This window comes from Ciconia boyciana, chromosome 9 (assembly GCF_034638445.1).
Source record: "Ciconia boyciana chromosome 9, ASM3463844v1, whole genome shotgun sequence".
Taxonomy (NCBI): domain Eukaryota; kingdom Metazoa; phylum Chordata; class Aves; order Ciconiiformes; family Ciconiidae; genus Ciconia; species Ciconia boyciana.
In genome coordinates, this window is record NC_132942.1 from 1,190,550 (window position 1) to 1,207,309 (window position 16,760).

The 16,760-nt window shown below is 42.8% G+C and overlaps 1 protein-coding gene across 2 annotated transcripts; it reads left to right on the top strand.

Moving 5' to 3' along the window:
- The first annotated feature begins 764 nt into the window (after positions 1-764).
- YIPF5 (Yip1 domain family member 5) lies at positions 765-8,656 on the top strand. Of its 2 annotated transcripts, XM_072872197.1 has the most exons (6): positions 765-910; positions 1,280-1,390; positions 2,978-3,150; positions 4,457-4,602; positions 6,652-6,833; positions 7,478-8,652. In XM_072872197.1, the coding sequence occupies exons 2-6, from the start codon at positions 1,290-1,292 to the stop codon at positions 7,638-7,640; spliced, it is 765 nt and encodes a 254-aa protein (XP_072728298.1). In that variant the 5' UTR covers positions 765-910; positions 1,280-1,289; the 3' UTR covers positions 7,641-8,652. The 2 variants fall into 2 exon arrangements, with proteins under 2 accessions (XP_072728298.1, XP_072728299.1); XM_072872198.1 differs by lacking the exon at positions 765-910 and having other exon boundaries at positions 2,982-3,150; positions 7,478-8,656.
- The last annotated feature ends 8,104 nt before the right edge of the window (positions 8,657-16,760 follow it).

Sequence of the window (16,760 nt, forward strand, 5' to 3'; positions counted from 1 at the left end):
CCCTGTCTTGGTCCATTTCGGTGCCTCCTGAAGAAAAGGTCAGCTTTTCCGTAATGTTTTTCACACCGTTGCATCTGCGCCGCATGACCACAGCAAGATTTGCCAACTGGGTTTCTGCAGACTTTTCAGACAGCGTGATATTGATGGAAGGATTTACAACCATAATTACATATTTTTACATGTCACTGGTGGCTGCACCAGGAGTAGAACAGTAAAAATAAATAACAATTAGCGGCTACACCGTGCATTACAGCTTCACCTCACGATAAATCGCTCACTCTTCCTGTTTCACAGCTGGGGTATTTGACCCTCAGCACCTAAAATGAGGCGAAGCAGTAAAAGGAGGTACTGACTACTAATGCTTTAACGCCGAGTGAAATATGGACAGAACTTTATTCTTTGCATGTATTTAAAAGCCAACGTTTTGCTTTTCTTCAGCTTTTAGGCAAAACAATGGGAGACAAGCCATGAAGCTTCGAAGCCTCAGTGCTAACAGGGCTGCGCGACCGCCAGGCCCCCGCCGCCCTGAGGGGGGTGACCGCGCCCTCCCGCAGGACGAGCCCGGAGCCTCCACACCCCGACGGCGGCGGCGGCAGGGCGGTATGGGCGGCAAGACGGTGCGGGCAGCCACGGCCGCCATCCCACGCCCCAGCGCCATCTTGCCTCCGCCTCGCGCCCCGTCCCCTTGGCAACGCGGCGGCGCGCGTGCGCGGCAGGCGCGGCGGCGCCACGCAGGCGGGGGGCGGGGCGAGGGGCGGTGCTGGAGGCGGCGCATGCCCGGTGGAGGCGCTCCGCCGAGCGCGCCGTGCGCACGCGCGGCCCTGCTGGCCCCGGAAGTGCTCGGGCCGCTGGGTGACACGTCGCAGGGGCCGCGGCGGCGGGTGCGGGGCCGGGCCCGGAGGGGCGGCAGGTGGGTCCGAGCCGCGGGGCCGCCTCCGCCGCCTCCCTGGGCCCGCGCTCCGGCGGCTTCCCTGCGGGGAGGAGAGGGGCTGCGGGCCCCGGGGGCTGGAGCGGCAGCCGAGGCGCTGGGGCAGCGCACGGCGCGGCTGCGGTCGGCCCGAGTGAGGGCGGCGGGGGCCGGTGTGGGGCCGAGCGGCGGGGAGGGGTTCTCCCGAAACCGCCTCTGTGCTTTCGGGACCTCCGGGCGGCCCCGAGGCGGAGTTCCCCGGCCAGGTCTTGCGCGGAAGCGAGCGGGCAGAGCCTCTCCGCTCGGTCTCTCTGAGGCGCTCCCTGCCGGGGGGGCCTTGGAGACCCGAGCGAGCCCCCTGTTCTCTTTCAGATAGCTTGCCATGTCTGGGTTCGACAGCTTCAACACAGACTTCTTCCAGACGAGTTACAGTATTGATGACCAGGCGCAGCCCTATGATTACAGTGGAAGACCGTACAGCAAGTAACTTGTGCATGCCTTTTGAACTCGTGTAACGTGTGTCTTGTCACAGCTGCTCAGTCACGGCTCTTCAGCGACCGAGCCGGAGTTCAGACCCTTCTGGGCCAGTCTTTATTCAGACCAGGATCGGCGTTTCAGCCAACTGCTGTTGCCTGTAATTGAATTCCTGTTGCTCTCTTTTATGAGGAGCATAACTTACATTCTAGAAGTGGAGATACAAAGCAGTTGTTTGAGTACTCTGCCTTCTACATTTTAAAGCAAAGATTAAAAAATTGAAAGAAAGGTTGTATGAGTAATCTTAATTGTATGAATGATCTTCCCATCTTTGGGAAGAGAAACACCGCTGTTCTGCAAGGCGATCTCCAGTCACTCGGGGAGTAACAGGTAGTTACAGTGTCACAGAAATGAGCCTGCAATGCCAGTGGTGATTCTAGGCTTGAGCGGGGAGGCGTGGCGGGTGTCTCTAGGCCAGGGAGCTCCTGGGAGCCCTCTGCGAATATCCAGTCTCAGGCTGAGGGTTTTGGTCAGTTATGTGACCTGCGTGATCCCTGCGGTAGATGGAGCAGGTCGATGCCTGTTTGCGTCCTGGAAAGGATTACAGTGCCATGATGAGGGTGAACTCTACTAACACAAGGAAAGAAAGGAGAATGAGTTCTGGGTTTTCCTTCTTTATGTTTGTATTTCCATAGTTAAATATTTTGGATGCATTTACTGAAATCTCTGTAGTCAGACTTGGAAATGGTTAGTGGCAAGACCAACTTAAGACTTTGTTTAGGAACAGAAGATAGCTTTGATTAGGCTCTTTTTTGAAGGTAGTAACGTATATTTTTATACATATAAATCCTGTAATGGAAAGTATTCTAAAGACAGTATAAATTGATTTGTTAGTAAATAATTGAGACTGAATAATAGAAACTGAAAAATTGCCTTTTTTTTTTCCCCTGCATCATGTCCTGTAGGTGGATGTCGTAATGTGTTTAGTGTCCATATCATAATTCCTCCTTATATGTCGTAGTGCTACTTGATACGCGTGGTGCCGAAGTGAAGGGGAAAACAGCTTTTTTTGTGTGTTAACTAAGCTCATTTTTTAAATATAGAGGGTAACAAAACTGATAGTATGAGCAACTTTGTTCTCTAATAGCACGTTTGCAAATAAACATTCTACACAGCAAATTAATGCTGGCATCAAATGAGGTGTCAGTAGTAATTAATGGGCAATATTTGAATAAGTTTGAGATGTAAAGTTTTCCTACTCTTTTACAGGTCTACAGCCTGCAGTAGTAATTCAGTCAATGGATGACGGTCATTTCCCCAGGCCCCTGACTTAAAACCAAAAAGGAATGCTAGCATATATAGCGAGAATTACCTTGTTTAGCTTCACAGTATTGTTTATAAGGGTTTGAATTGATGGACATGGCTATATGCCTAAAAGGCCTGGATCTGAGTAGGAGATCATCTAATGTGACTTTTTAAAAAAGAAGAAAGGATTGTTTGCTGCAACTTATTTCCTGAAAATAAGCTTTGCTTTTGCCAGGACGTGTTTGAAATAAAAGTCTGTGTCTGTCCATAATGCAATCTCATTCTTTGTAGGCAGTATGGAGGCTATGATTACTCTCAACAAAGTGGATTTGTCCCTCCGGACATGATGCAGCAGCAGCAGCCTTACACAGGGCAGATTTACCAGCCAACACAGACGTACACTCCGACTTCAGCACAGTCTTTTTATGGAAGTAATTTTGAGGACGAGCCTCCTCTATTAGAAGGTATAACTTACGCTTTATGGCCAAAATCCAAAACTCTTCCCAGTTTGGGAATAAGTTGAGTAGCAGGGTGTGTATTCCCTACTTCTGAAAGTGCACAGTTGATTTGAAATTCTCATTAATTTTTTTTTATTTAACTGTATTTTGGTATATGAAAAACATGTTCTTGTTTCTGTGAACTTCTGCAGTTTTAGAATTGTGCCTTATTACTTCGTACCAGCTGCTCTGTGGAAGACACAGCTCAATGGATAACCTGACTTCATACAGCTCTTATGACAAAACACTGTTTCTGTTGTTGCAGATAATGCTTATAATTGCCCACTTTTTGTAAAATAAATCAATGCAGTTAGTTTCAGTTGATTCTTTGGTTAGAACTGAAATCTTTCATTCCTAAGGAGGAATGCTGAACACCGCAGAAATTCCTATGTAAGATACAGCCTGTGCAGAGTGCCAGAACAGATACGCGGTTAGTGTCTGGATTAATGGTTTTGGTTTCCAGCTTGTATCCATCATTGTTCAGTGCCACAAACAGCTGAAGAAACCCTTCCTGTTACTGGTGAGAGAGATTGGTATTCCTGATACCTATCACCTGTACCTATTCATGATACCTTCCACCCTGCTGTGCTTTTTTTGTATTCTTCAAAAAATTACTTTGTTTACGTAGATGCTTTCCAGAGCCTGAGGTGGGTGAACGGTAACTGCATTCGTAACTAGGTTTTGATGCATAACTGTGGTCAAACTGTATGGATGGAGACTTGAAATCATATCTAGCTGGAGGGAGCTGTGAAACTCCTTGTCATGAGACACTGAGTGTTAAAAGGGGTGGGTGGTTTTTTTAGTGGGCTCAATGGCTGGTTTATGAAAGAGAAATCCACTGAGGGTGATCAAGTACAGAGAGACTACTTTGAAGTAGAAATCCTTGAGCCACCAGTCACTGGAGACTTGGGGAATCTGCATGTTCTGTGCTTATACTCTTTCGTACGTATCTGCTTTTGGCCACTTACAGGGACAGGGTACTGGGCTAAATGAACTTTTGGGCTGCCCCAGAACACTGCGCTTATGCTCTTACCTGGTCCTTTAGAAACCACTTTGTCGCTTCCAAGCATTTGAGACCTGGAATCTGTGGAGGCAGCACGCTCAGTAGCTTGAGGAAAGATGGAATGACTCAATTCTCTGGTCCCTTATAGGGTGGTATCTGGAGGAGATTTAAAAGTGGAGAGGCAGGGAAAACTAAGAGTGAAGCAAATGGGGGTGACAGGAAGGGAAAAAATGAAATAAATATGCATAATTTTTTTCATATAATTTGTAGAATTGGGGATCAATTTCGACCACATCTGGCAGAAGACACTAACAGTGCTACACCCATTAAAAGTAGCAGATGGCAGCATCATGAATGAGACTGATTTGGCTGGACCAATGGTCTTCTGTCTAGCTTTTGGAGCCACGTTATTACTGGTAAGATATTGATTGCAAAATATTACTGTTTGTGCCTTAGTATTCTTGGAAACACTGGGGAAAAAAGCCAAGTTACCTGTAAGTTTATTGGAAGTAAATTTTTGGCATGGAGGCCAAAAAGGCACTTCCTGATCAAGAATTTGTAGCTATGTGGAAGGAGGAGCTGGGCCTTCACACGCTGGTGCTGGAAATTCATGAGTTCACTATCACTTTACTTCAGTGGAGCTTGAATCCCAGTCTTTGTGCTTGGTTTTTGCATGGCAATTATTTCAGTGTAATTCATGTTTCTTTTCACACTTTGCTTTTGAGGAATATGGCTCCCTTTTGTCACAGGAATGGGTGTGACCCATGTTCTCAGATTTTTACCTGTTTGGGATTTTTTTATAGATGGAGATGTTTTACTTTCAGAATCATACCTTGTCTTTTTGCAGCATCTCTCTTATCTTCTGTCTTATCAGGAATCAGAACAATGGACACATTAAATATTTGAATATTTATTTCATCATTTAGGAGTTTCTTTTATTTTTTAACTCTTATTGTGTTTAATATTTGAGTCTGTTTTTCACTGTATTTCTTTGCTCCATACTGTTTATTCATTGTTCTTTACTGATGTTCAAGAGGCAAGGAAACTCAAAATCCATGTGTAAAAAGTGATTTCATAAGTACTGATACATGAGACATGACTTTCAGTATCAAGAATCAGCCTGGTAAAACGCTCCTAAAGTAAACCTGCTTTCAGATTGTTTATACTTCTTAATAGGTCAGCAGCTGTTGAAGCCTGGTGGTTTTTTAGTTGAGCTTAATTGAAATAAGATTGTGCTTCAATGACTCAAAAGCATCAATTATGAAATGACAGAGTAGCAGCAAACAGTCTTCCTTGTCATTGAAAGCTTCAATATTTTTAATTGTTTTTTTTTTTCTCTAGATGTCTTCAGGCACTGCATTTAATTTTTGCCTGAAATTTCACATTGCTGTGACACTTAGAATGCAGTGTTTTGGTACCAAGGGGACTTTAAGCCTACTTTTATAAGTAACCTTTATTTATGGAAACTAGGCCAGTAGAATTAATGAACATGTTTATAATAGGTACATTTGAATGTTCTTTTCCTAAGAAGTATTACTTTCTCCTGTGTGCTTTCTTTTTTTTAAATACATTGACTGTAGTGAAAGAAAACAAGCTTAGCCTAGCAAGAAGATTACAGCAGATGTGATTGTTTTCTATAGTGCTTGAGGAGGAAGAGAGCTGGGTTATAAGTAAACTTAGTTCGGAAGTCAGTAGCGGGAGACAGACCTCGAAGCTACACACCATCGTAGCTTCGGTAACTTCGTGGTCCTGTGTTCCTGCGGGGTGGACACCGTGCATTGTGCGCGTTTTGACAGATGTTATAAGGGAAGCATCGATCTCATCGTTGGAAAAACAGATGATGACATAGGATACATATGTTTTGAAATAATGTGTGTGTGCTTTCTGCATACTTGTTAGTAAGCAAAGTTCTGATTTTGACTTTTTAAAATCTACATGAGTTAATTCTGCCATTCATATACAGTGCTTTACAGCTCAGCTTCAACTGTTTCTGGGAATTTGTAATCATTTACGCTGTGCTATAACTTTGTGGAGTCTGTCACAGATTAAAGGACTTTAGCTCTGGATTTGTCAAGAAGTTCCCGAATTACAATTTTTTGCTCTTTATGCACTAGTTCTGTAAAGACTGTTATTGCAAGTAATCATTCGGCATGAGAAGTTAGTTGATTAAACCCTAAAGAATTAATACACTTTTGCAGCCCAGATCAAAGAACAACAATTCGATCAAAATCTGTTCATCAAGATAGGTGAAGTTAGGATAAATGTGCCTCTTGGGGGTCTAGAATATACAGGTGTCCTGGAATTCAGGTTGTGGGAAAATACTGCCTGTTGAATTTGTATATGGGAATTGGGGCTGGGGGCAAGGGGGAAAATGAAGATACTCTGTGAACGTTCTTTCCTTTTCCCTTTGTGGGAGGCATTACTTGTTCTGGTAACTCACGTGCGTTACTCTGCTTGACTTTCAGGCTGGTAAAATTCAGTTTGGTTACGTGTATGGAATAAGTGCAATCGGATGTTTAGGGATGTTTTGTCTCCTGAACTTAATGAGCATGACGGGTGTCTCGTTTGGCTGCGTTGCCAGTGTCCTTGGATACTGTCTGCTTCCTATGATCCTACTTTCCACTTTTGCAATTGTATTTTCGTTGCAGTAAGTACATAAACTTTATAGTACTAGATTCCTCTCCCATGAGATGGTGAAGGAAGTTATTACAAGGAATTTTCATATTCAGTGATGAAGCTGCATATAATTTGAATATGACAGGCATTTGTAGTAAGTGTAAAAACATAAATATCAACAGTCTTCAGGTATTTACTGGATGAAAGATAGGTGAATACTGGTTTTATCTGTAAGTCAATTAACAGCTTTTAAATACATAGACTTAAGAATATTAAGTTTGTTTTCAGTCAGCTTTGAATCTGACAAATCTCAGTACTTGTAAAGTCTAAAAGTAATTATATTTTAAGATGCAAATTTGAATTTGGCAGAAGAAAATCAGTGTGATTACTCATAGTTATATGAAATTAGGGACTGAAAAAGAACTTGCTACAGTTACTCTACCGCTTTTATGTTTCATATGCAGAAAGTTAATTTGGGGGCTTTTTTATGCTGTCATAATTGAATAATATCGTTCTGAAGTCTTTACTGGAACCATTTCATTTAAAAAGTCAAAGATAAAAGCTAAAATTCATCTTAGAATCTGTAAAAGGTGTTCGAAGGAGTCCAGTTACGACTCCTATAAGCATAGTTGCACAAGTCTTACATGAGTTCTCTTTTTATGTCTGTCTTTACAGGGGAATGATGGGGATTATTCTCACGGCTGGAGTCATTGGCTGGTGCAGTTTTTCTGCTTCCAAAATCTTTATTTCTGCCTTAGCAATGGAAGGACAACAACTTCTAGTAGCATACCCCTGTGCTTTATTGTATGGAGTCTTTGCTCTCATTTCTGTGTTCTGAATAGACTGTCCAAACTGTTGGACTCCAGTGGGCCAAAATGAAAACATCAACTTGGAACATTCAGTTGGACCAGAAACAGCTGCAAACAACTGTATAGTGTTGCTATCCCAAAACTTAGCCCTGTTTTGAATCATCTGGAACAATGAAAACAAAACAAATGTCTTGTGTTCACTTTTTTAGGACTTTGAATACTGTTTTCAATTGACCTGAGGTGTCTATAGCTTTAATAAGTGTTCATGCTTATCAAGTTAATGTAATTTCTTTCCCATTCCTATATCTTTAGAAAAGTAACTTTTGGCTGTTTATTTCAGGGTTGTGTTTTTTGTTTGTGGTTTTGTTGGTTTGTTTTTGTTTTGGTTTTTTTTTGTTGTTTTCTTTTTTGTTAGGGGAGTGAGGGAGGGAGAAGGGTCGCAGTTATAAATTGATAGATTTTTATCAGCAAACATTAACAGAACTGCAGATGCCGTAGGTTTGGGGTAGTCTTTGAATAAATCTGCAGTAATAAGGAACCTATTTCCTCTCCCCTCTTACCAAAAGCAAAATACACAAATGAACACAAGCAATTAGAGTATTTTCTATATTTTAACAAATATACTCTTGAGTTCTTTGGTCTGATTTATTTGTTCATTTGATGTCATAGTATTTCGGGATTTAAGATACTTAAATTATGAATTAGAAAACAGATGCTTAAAAGTTAAAGGGATCTGTCACTGTCACACTTGAAATATGAATACATTTGGATGTCTAAGTAGCTATATGTTAACTTGGATTTCTGAAGATGACTTCGACTAGAGTTTCTTTTCCTAATGGTGCACATACTAGTAGATGAAGAGTAATCTCTTTTGCAGTACTTCCAAGAAAAACACCATTTTGAAAATGTTATGCTTGTCAGTATTGTAGTTACTGTAAAATAATTTAAGGCATATTGATTAAATTTTCCTTAAATTTTGAAAAAGGTGTTTGATTTTTCTAATCTTTCTTTTTTAATGGAGTTCAGTTACTAAAACAGAAACTTCAATATTAAAGCAAAATCGTATTTAAAACTGTATTCAGTTAGTGGATTTGATACTTGCTTCGGTCACAAATACTTAATCTTACATGAGAAGTATAATCTAGTTTGTGATGTTAGTCACTTACAAGAAGTCTTACAAGCAGAAGAAGTGGGAAACCAAAAATGCTTGTTCTTCACATAAGCACTTGCTAATTCTTAAAATAAGCAAGAAAAGGATACAGACATATTTTCACTCATACCGGGGATGGGAGGTTACTTAAGTAGATAGTAATTCCCCACCCCCGCCTTGGAAATGAAACAGCTCTAACAAAGTGCTAGTTTATAACTACCTTCTCTTCAGCAGTTTAATCCAAGGGATTTCGTTTTGTTGAATTCACCACAGGTGTTAGTCTGATGGTCATCTGTCGTGTCCATGGAGTGATCTATCCATAGACTTCGGGAGTTGAAGCACCGGTTAGACGTGTTACCTTAACACCTTCTGGTAAGAGCCAATGTGCAAATGCATCTTCAAAGGGAAGCTTTCATCTTTCTGATACGTTAATCAATAATTTCAAAGGCTCAGCACACATTTTTGTTCACTCTTCCCTTAGTTCTACATGTTCTCCTAGAAATACCTTCCTAGTGCCACTGGAAGTTACTGACAAGGTCCTCCTTTGTTGGCCAGAGCCAGCTTTTGCTTGTGTCACTGGGAGTTGTGGGAGTGTCGTACGAGTGTAAAGCCTTTAAGAACCAAACGCCGATGCACAAAACCATTCTGACTTGTGTTATGTACTGTAACTGGCTGTTACAATGAATTTTAAAACACGCACATAAAAAACTTCAGTTTCCTTCCAGAAGCGGATTCAAGAGCCCAGATAATTTTCTACTTTGATATGTTGTTACAAACCCTAAATAAAAGTGGTGCGTTGATTTTATTTAGCAAAATGTTTTGCGCTGTACTTCATAGTTATGATTTCTTTGGCTTAGTAGACCGCATCTGCCCCGGCGCACAAAGTTCTTACTCCTTTTAATAAGAACATTACCTGCTGATGGAGCATGGTGTCCTGTATTTGTGCAAATAAATTACGGTGATTACTAATGAGGCCTAATTAAATACAGAATTGCTCTAGCAAGTATAAAAGCTTACATACTTTCTTGAGCACATCAGGTTCTAATACTCAAATATTGTATTTTTGTGAAGCGGGCTAATTAAGCTTGCATATATGCATATGCATATATGCATATATGAATATGGTTCATTTCTTAAAGCTTGCGCTGATTCTGTAGATAGCTTCCAGGGTGATTATTATGTGTTCAACTGTCACAAATAACCTTTTCTCTCACCACAGCACAGGCAAACTAAGTGCACAGGTAAAACACTAAAATTAGTTTGTCTCAGTATAGCGCTGGCAATATGGCTGCTGAGTTTGGAAAGAGCATATGAAAAGGTATTTATTTAGACATATATGTTCACAAAGTCCTTGCTCTGGCAGTAGAGGATACTACACGTTCTACTCGAGCGGCGAGGTTTGACCAGTGAGTTTTGGGAGCATTTTGTGTTGTTCAGCTCCCATTGTGGAGAATTTAGCAGTGAATTTCTAACTGGACTCTTGGGGGCAGGAGAGAAGTGGATGGGAGTAGAAGATCAAACACTTTAATTCACAGAGGACTTTATAAAAACAGAATGTTATGTCTAGACTGATAGTCTTAAATAGCCCAAATTTCTGGTACGTTAATTAATGTGCTTCCATTGACTGTGTTTATTGCCTTTCCAAAATCAATTCCATTGATTTTCTGTAATAATGTTTTGTTCTAGATCTTGCTTCAATTTTTAGTCACATTTCAGACAATTTAATCTTGCCATCACATAGAATTACAAGATTGTATGCTGTAATTCTTTACTCCTACATTTGCCTTTCATATTTAGTAGGACTCTTTTTTTCTTTTTAGTTTCTAAATCTGAACTCTCCCCCACAATCTGTTAACATCTATATTCTCATCTAGTTTGCAGATGAAATACTAACATTACTTGCTTCCATCCTGCATTGTCTCTTGACATTTTCATGTTACGCAGCTTAAAGCATTCAAATATGAATGCCGGTGTTGCTTTTTTAAAGCCGCTTTGGTTATCACACCTGATCTTGAAATTACTTCCTATTCTACAAGAGTTAAAAGTTACCTTTCCCAGTTTGTCCATTTTTTGTCCCAGTTTGTCGATGTTTTGACAGTGACTTTGTTTTTCAGGTCACTTGTTTTGCTATGAGGCAGCTCCTGACTGCAGTTCAGTTTGTTTCTCTAGGCAACGTTTCTGCAAGCATCACCAAATGACGTGGTACGTCCTTTACTAAAAAGCACGCTTTTTCTGTGCTCTTATGCCTTTCATCTGTGCACTGGTGTTGGCATCTGTTCTGGAGGGCCTGTTACTTGATTAGTGATGGATGAATACCTTCAGAAGCCACAGACAGCAGGGACTGATTTGGTATTTTGTGTCAAGCCAGATGTTCCTCCAGCCTTGTGGCTGGAGAGGAGCATCCTGGATTTGCGTGGGGAGCACCGACATTGCTGTGCACCAGCATCGCTCGTGCTTTGCACTGCCTTCTCTCCAAAACGATTACCTTATTTCCATGGAGTTGAGCGGTCCAGACTGGATTACTGTAGCGGCCATTTGTTTGGGTCTGTAATAAGAAGCTGGAATACCCTTAGGCTTGTCTCCAGATACCAGCACCGGGATGTTTTCACTGGATAATCTGTGCACGAAGGAACTGGGACTCTCACTCTTCTAGGGACCGATGGTTGCAGTTGGGCACACGCTTCGTGGTGCGAAGGCTGGGCTGGGTCACAGCCCAAGGGCAGTCAGTAGAGGGAGTCACTAGCTAATGCACTAACGGTGCCTTAGTTCTTATCAATACCATTGTTCAAAAGTTTGTTAAAGTTTTTTAGGAGACACGTTAGCTAAAAGAACAGCCAGCTTTGGGGTATAACACTTACGTTACACCACAGAAGCAGTGTTGGCAGAAGAGAGAGCATCTTTTTGCTGTGCCCGTTGATTTACCTGGACAAGTTTTCAGTCTCTGTGTCTTCACCGAGATGCTCTGGAGTGTCTGCTGTTAATGTTACGTGCTGCATCTAACAAGAAATGAAGGAATGGAGTAACTGGGACTTGCTGTTTCCTGCTTCTCCACTGGGTGGGCCTGCAGTATATCTGCTGCGCTGCGACATAGCTGACGTACTGGGATATATCTGCTGTCCTGCAGCGCTGCCGATGCACTGTAAGGCAGGACTTGGGGCTGGCGCAGCTCAGCACCAGGAAGCCTTTTCTCCCCTCCTTGCTTGTCTCCCACAACATCAATAGCAATTACATTCCCGGGCAGTCAAACTGCTAATCTTGTCAAGCTGGGTTTCTGTTCCCTGTCGTGGGGAAGGGATTCATTTCAGTCGTGGCCTGTCAAATTAGCAGAGATGCTGTGTGTGCTGGGTAGCCCTCCTGGCAACAGGAAACCTTTGCTACTCCTCATTCTTTGTGTAAAGCTGTAATATTTCTGACCAGCTGTTTTGGTTTTTTTTTTCACATTACCAGGAAGTCTCTTCTTTTTCTGTATGCAGTCCAAAAAGCACATAAAATTATTTTTCTCGGAGTAATTCACTGCCTGTCCAACCGTTGGGTGATGGAGACAGGCAAGCTCTTCCCTAGTGTGGATCACATTGTGTTGTAGCTGCCTCGGTACCTTTTGTCCGTGTAAGTTGTGTCCTGGTTTCAGCTGGGATAGAGTTAATTTTCTTTATAGTGGCTGGTGTGGGGCTATGTTTTGGATTTGTGCTGAAAACAGTGTTGGTAACACAGAGATGTTTTAGTTGTTGCTGCACTGGGCAAGAACTTTTCAGCTCCCCATGCTCTGCCAGGTGCAGAAGAAGCTGGGAGGGGACACAGCCAGGACAGCTGACCCCAACTGCCCAAAGGGACATTCCAGACCATATGGCGTCACACTCAGTATAGAAAGCTGGGGAAGGAGAAGGAAGGGGGGGACATTCGGAGTGATGGCATTTGTCTTCCCACGTCACCATTACACGTGATGGAGGCCTGCTTTCCTGGAGATGGCTGAACACCTGCCTGCCCATGGGAAGTAGTGAATGAATTCCTTGCTTTGCTTGCGTGCACGGCTTTTGCTTTCCCTATTAAGCTGTCTTTATCTCAACCCACGAGTTTTCTCACTTTTACTCTTCTGATTCTCTCCCCCATCCCACCAGGGGGGAGTGAGTGAGCGGCTGCGTGGTGCTTAGTTGCCGGCTGGGGTTAAACCACGACAGTTGACATATCCTTCCTTTGCTATACTTTTTAAATACAGTTAAATAGCATCCAAAAAATATTTTTTGTTGTTTAGGAGTTGCAAGCCCTAATACGTCAAGATGTGAGGACCTCAGATTATTTATTGTGGTTATCCTTGAGTGTCCTGTGAGATGGGGAAGTTCTGTTGTCCTGTTTTGTAGATGAGGAACGGAGTAAGGAGATGTATTTAACTTAAATAAGTCCTGCTGCGTTTTACTATCTTTATGCCAGAAAAACATGACGGGGTATTTCTCCAGGGGGAATTCTCTGTCCAGCTCTCTGGGACATGGTTTGAAAGTGGGAGGAGGTTTTGTAATTGGAAAGTCAGTTGATTGTGTTTGCCAGCTTTGTGCTTTCCTAATCAAAGCCAGGAGGCCATTAGCCAAACAGCAGTCCCTGCTTTGGGAAGGACTGCAAGCATTGTGCTCTTAAGAGCTTTTTTTTTTTTTTCTCCTATTATTTCTTTGCTCTATTGCAGGATCTACTGACATTAGAAAAGCGAGGATTCTCTGGTCCTCATCAGGAATGGTGAAGTGGAAGATTGTCTAAAATTAGACACTAGTCCTGGAGTAGGCCTCTCTCACAAATTGTACTGTAATTACGTGTCTTTAGGAAGAAGGGCGTTGCTCTATTTCTTTACAAACTAAACTCCACCACATCGTTCTTGGAATTACGATGCTCTTACCGTATACATTTCTATTCATTTTTTCCCAATGTTCTTGCTTTTCTGCTGTTAGCATAGGAAAATCTAATCTTCTTGGATACCTGCCTTACCTACGGATCTACCAGACCTATTCGCTTTTCAGTCGCGGAATTGGCATCCACTTTTGTGCAGGAGCTGAAGCCAAAGGTAAGAAGCATGCTGTGCTTCCATTGGAAAGACGACCCCAATTCCCACGAGCCGTTCTCTCTACTGCACGCGGCCGCTGCAGTGACATGAAGTTACCATCGGGCTTTGAACCAGACCCTGCCAAAGGCGCTCTTTACCTACCTGGGTTTTCTCCAGTCTGGAGAATAATGATTTACTGCTAAAGAGAAGTCAGGAAAACTCCCTCTCTCTAGACTGCCCATCCCAGCACAAAGTGTTAGGTAGCTCCTGAGGCACAGGGTGCGTTTTCCCCTTTGTAAGTGCGTGGTTTGCATCTCATGCTGCGAAATGCATTACAGGAGGATATTTCACCTCTGAGACCTGCACAGGGTTTCCTCCCACACAGCTTGTCCACCGGGAAGCCGTCAGGAGGAGGTCACTACAGATGCACGGTTTAATGGTCCAGCTGAGCGCTGGTCCCAGAACTTTTTGGGAGAGTATTTCCAGGCCCATTGGCAGCAAGCACCAGCGAAGGCTTATCTTCAGCAGTTTTTATGAATCCACACTCGAGTCCATTTGGGCCTCCGGGTAAAATCCAGACGTTCTTACTTGGGGTGTGATTTATCCCACTCTGGTGGGTGCCAGCTTCTCAGTTCTTTTTCAGGCAGAATTCCCATTTAGCTCAACAGGAGACTTAGCTGAATCAACAAGATGAGTATTTGGCCAATAATTATATCAGGCAAATCGGGACAAATATCCTCATTTACAAATAAACCTGACGGGCTAGGACGCTTGGCTAGTACCTCTACTCCAGTCAACGTCAGACCCAAGTGATGGCCAGCCTCCCGAGCCCGCGCTCGGACTAGCTGCATCCACAGAGAAAAGAATTTCAGTGTTGATAGATCGATGCTAGCTCCTTACCTCAGAAATGTAGAGTCTGAAAAGTATGTTCATAGAGGACTTTCAGTAAAGGATACAATCTGCAGAAGTGAAAATCCATCTTAAAAACCGGCTGTATTAACGGGTTCACGTTCAATTACCCAAGAAGGTTGAAGCTCGTATTGTCCTCGTACCATCAAGACAAACACTAAAGACTGGAGGATTTTGGAGGGTTATGGAGGATTTTAATGAGTTCAGTGCCTTTTTCTTTCTGTATTTAATCTTCACTTTATTAATATGAGTCAATCTTCTGATTGTTTTAGCGGCTAGTTCAAATGTTAATTGTCAATAGGAAAAGATAATCTAGCATCTTGGCAAGGCTCTGCTGGTAGTGTGGCTGCTTTATTCAATCACAGATGGAAACATTTAAATTCAGGATTATTTTCTTACTCCAGTGTTTTGTCCCAATTAAAAATTACTGGTTCAGACAAGGTTAGGAGATCTAAAGGCAGTGTCTGCACTTAACTAATGCCAACAGCAGATGTCACATTACTTGCCACTCTGCGTTCTTACAGATTCATTTAGCCAAATTCTGCCACATACCCCTTTGGTTTATTTTAAAAGCCCTGAGCCTGCAAGGTACAGAATTACCTTTAATCATTTTATATGGGATTTGGGAAACTTTAACATTCCCCTTGAGGATACAAAGAATGTTTTTTATCTTTTGGAATAGACTGTTCCAGGAAAGTCAGATGGGGTTCTCTGCACAGCAGATACGCTGTGAAACCACAGACTTCTGGCTAGCTTGTCACCATCTCGTCACGCTCAGCGCAAGATCAGTCGACTGGCCACTCTCATGGAATTGGATCCAGATTTTCTGAAGTGAGGCCTCAAAACCGATCTCTGAAAACCATATGGATGCCCTGTTTATCACGCTCCTGTGAGCGCCGAGTTCGGTTCCCCAGGGGAGACCCCTTCCTCGGGGTCCCCTGTTACGGGGCCGGGTGTGCAGGGGCAGTCAGCGGTGAAGCCCCATTTCTCCACCACGGGAGAGCAGGCAGGACCCAGCACGTGGGGCTGAACGCAGAGCCCGCCGGCGTTACACCGGTTTTCTAATGCCGCCCCTTGGACTAACACCCGTTCTTTGTTCCCTTGGCCGCCTCCGTGGCTGCCTCGCCAGTGCCCCTCGTTGGGCTGCCTGTTCCCGCAAGCTCTTCTCTGCTCTCGGCTGTAGAAGATCGGTCTGGACGGCACCCAGAGAAGTCCATCAGCTGGTGAAAAGGCAAGATTAACTCATTTCTGACAGATAGGTCTGACCTGTCCTTTAAAACTCCAGCTGGAGGGAAATGACACAATCTCCCCTGAACACCTTGTCAGTGCTTTGCTAACTTTATGATTAGAAAATGATCCATGATGTCAGGCTTATTTCTTCCTATTTCTTCCTCCCTTTAATGCGCTTTATTATTACTATTCTATCCACAATAGACATGAAAGACAGCTTATTCTTTTCCTTTTGGCAGCAGCGTCTTACATAATGGTGAACTCATTCTAATTTCCCTATCATTCTTCTCTTTTCTTGAAAAAACCTGTTGGACTATCTACTGCAATCCCCAAATCCTCTTCTACAGAAATGCTACGGAGCCCACGGTTACCCATCTTGCTTATAGGCATTGACATTTCTTTAAAATATGTTGTGCGCGGTACTGAATTCCATCTTAGCAATGCAGATCATTTCTCCAATTTATGTAGATCAATTGGAACTCTAATCCCATATCCAAAGTGATTGCAATGCCTTCCACTTTGTTATCATCTTTAAATTTCATCCCCCAAGTTGATTAAAATAGTGAATAGTGCAGACTGAGGGTGGGGTCTATCGCCTGCATTTAATAGTGATGCAGTCATAATTTTGCGCTCACACTTCAACCTTTATAGTAAATTTTTCTGAACTGTGTTTCTTGTAAATCACGGTATCACATCTGCTGCTTCCCCATCTTTAATAAGACCAGGTACCTGTGGAAGAAGATAACTAGGTTTTCCTAACCTGCTTTCTCTCTTACAATTCCATATTGGCAGTTTCTTATCACCTCATTTTCTTTTACGTATTTACGGACTGATTCT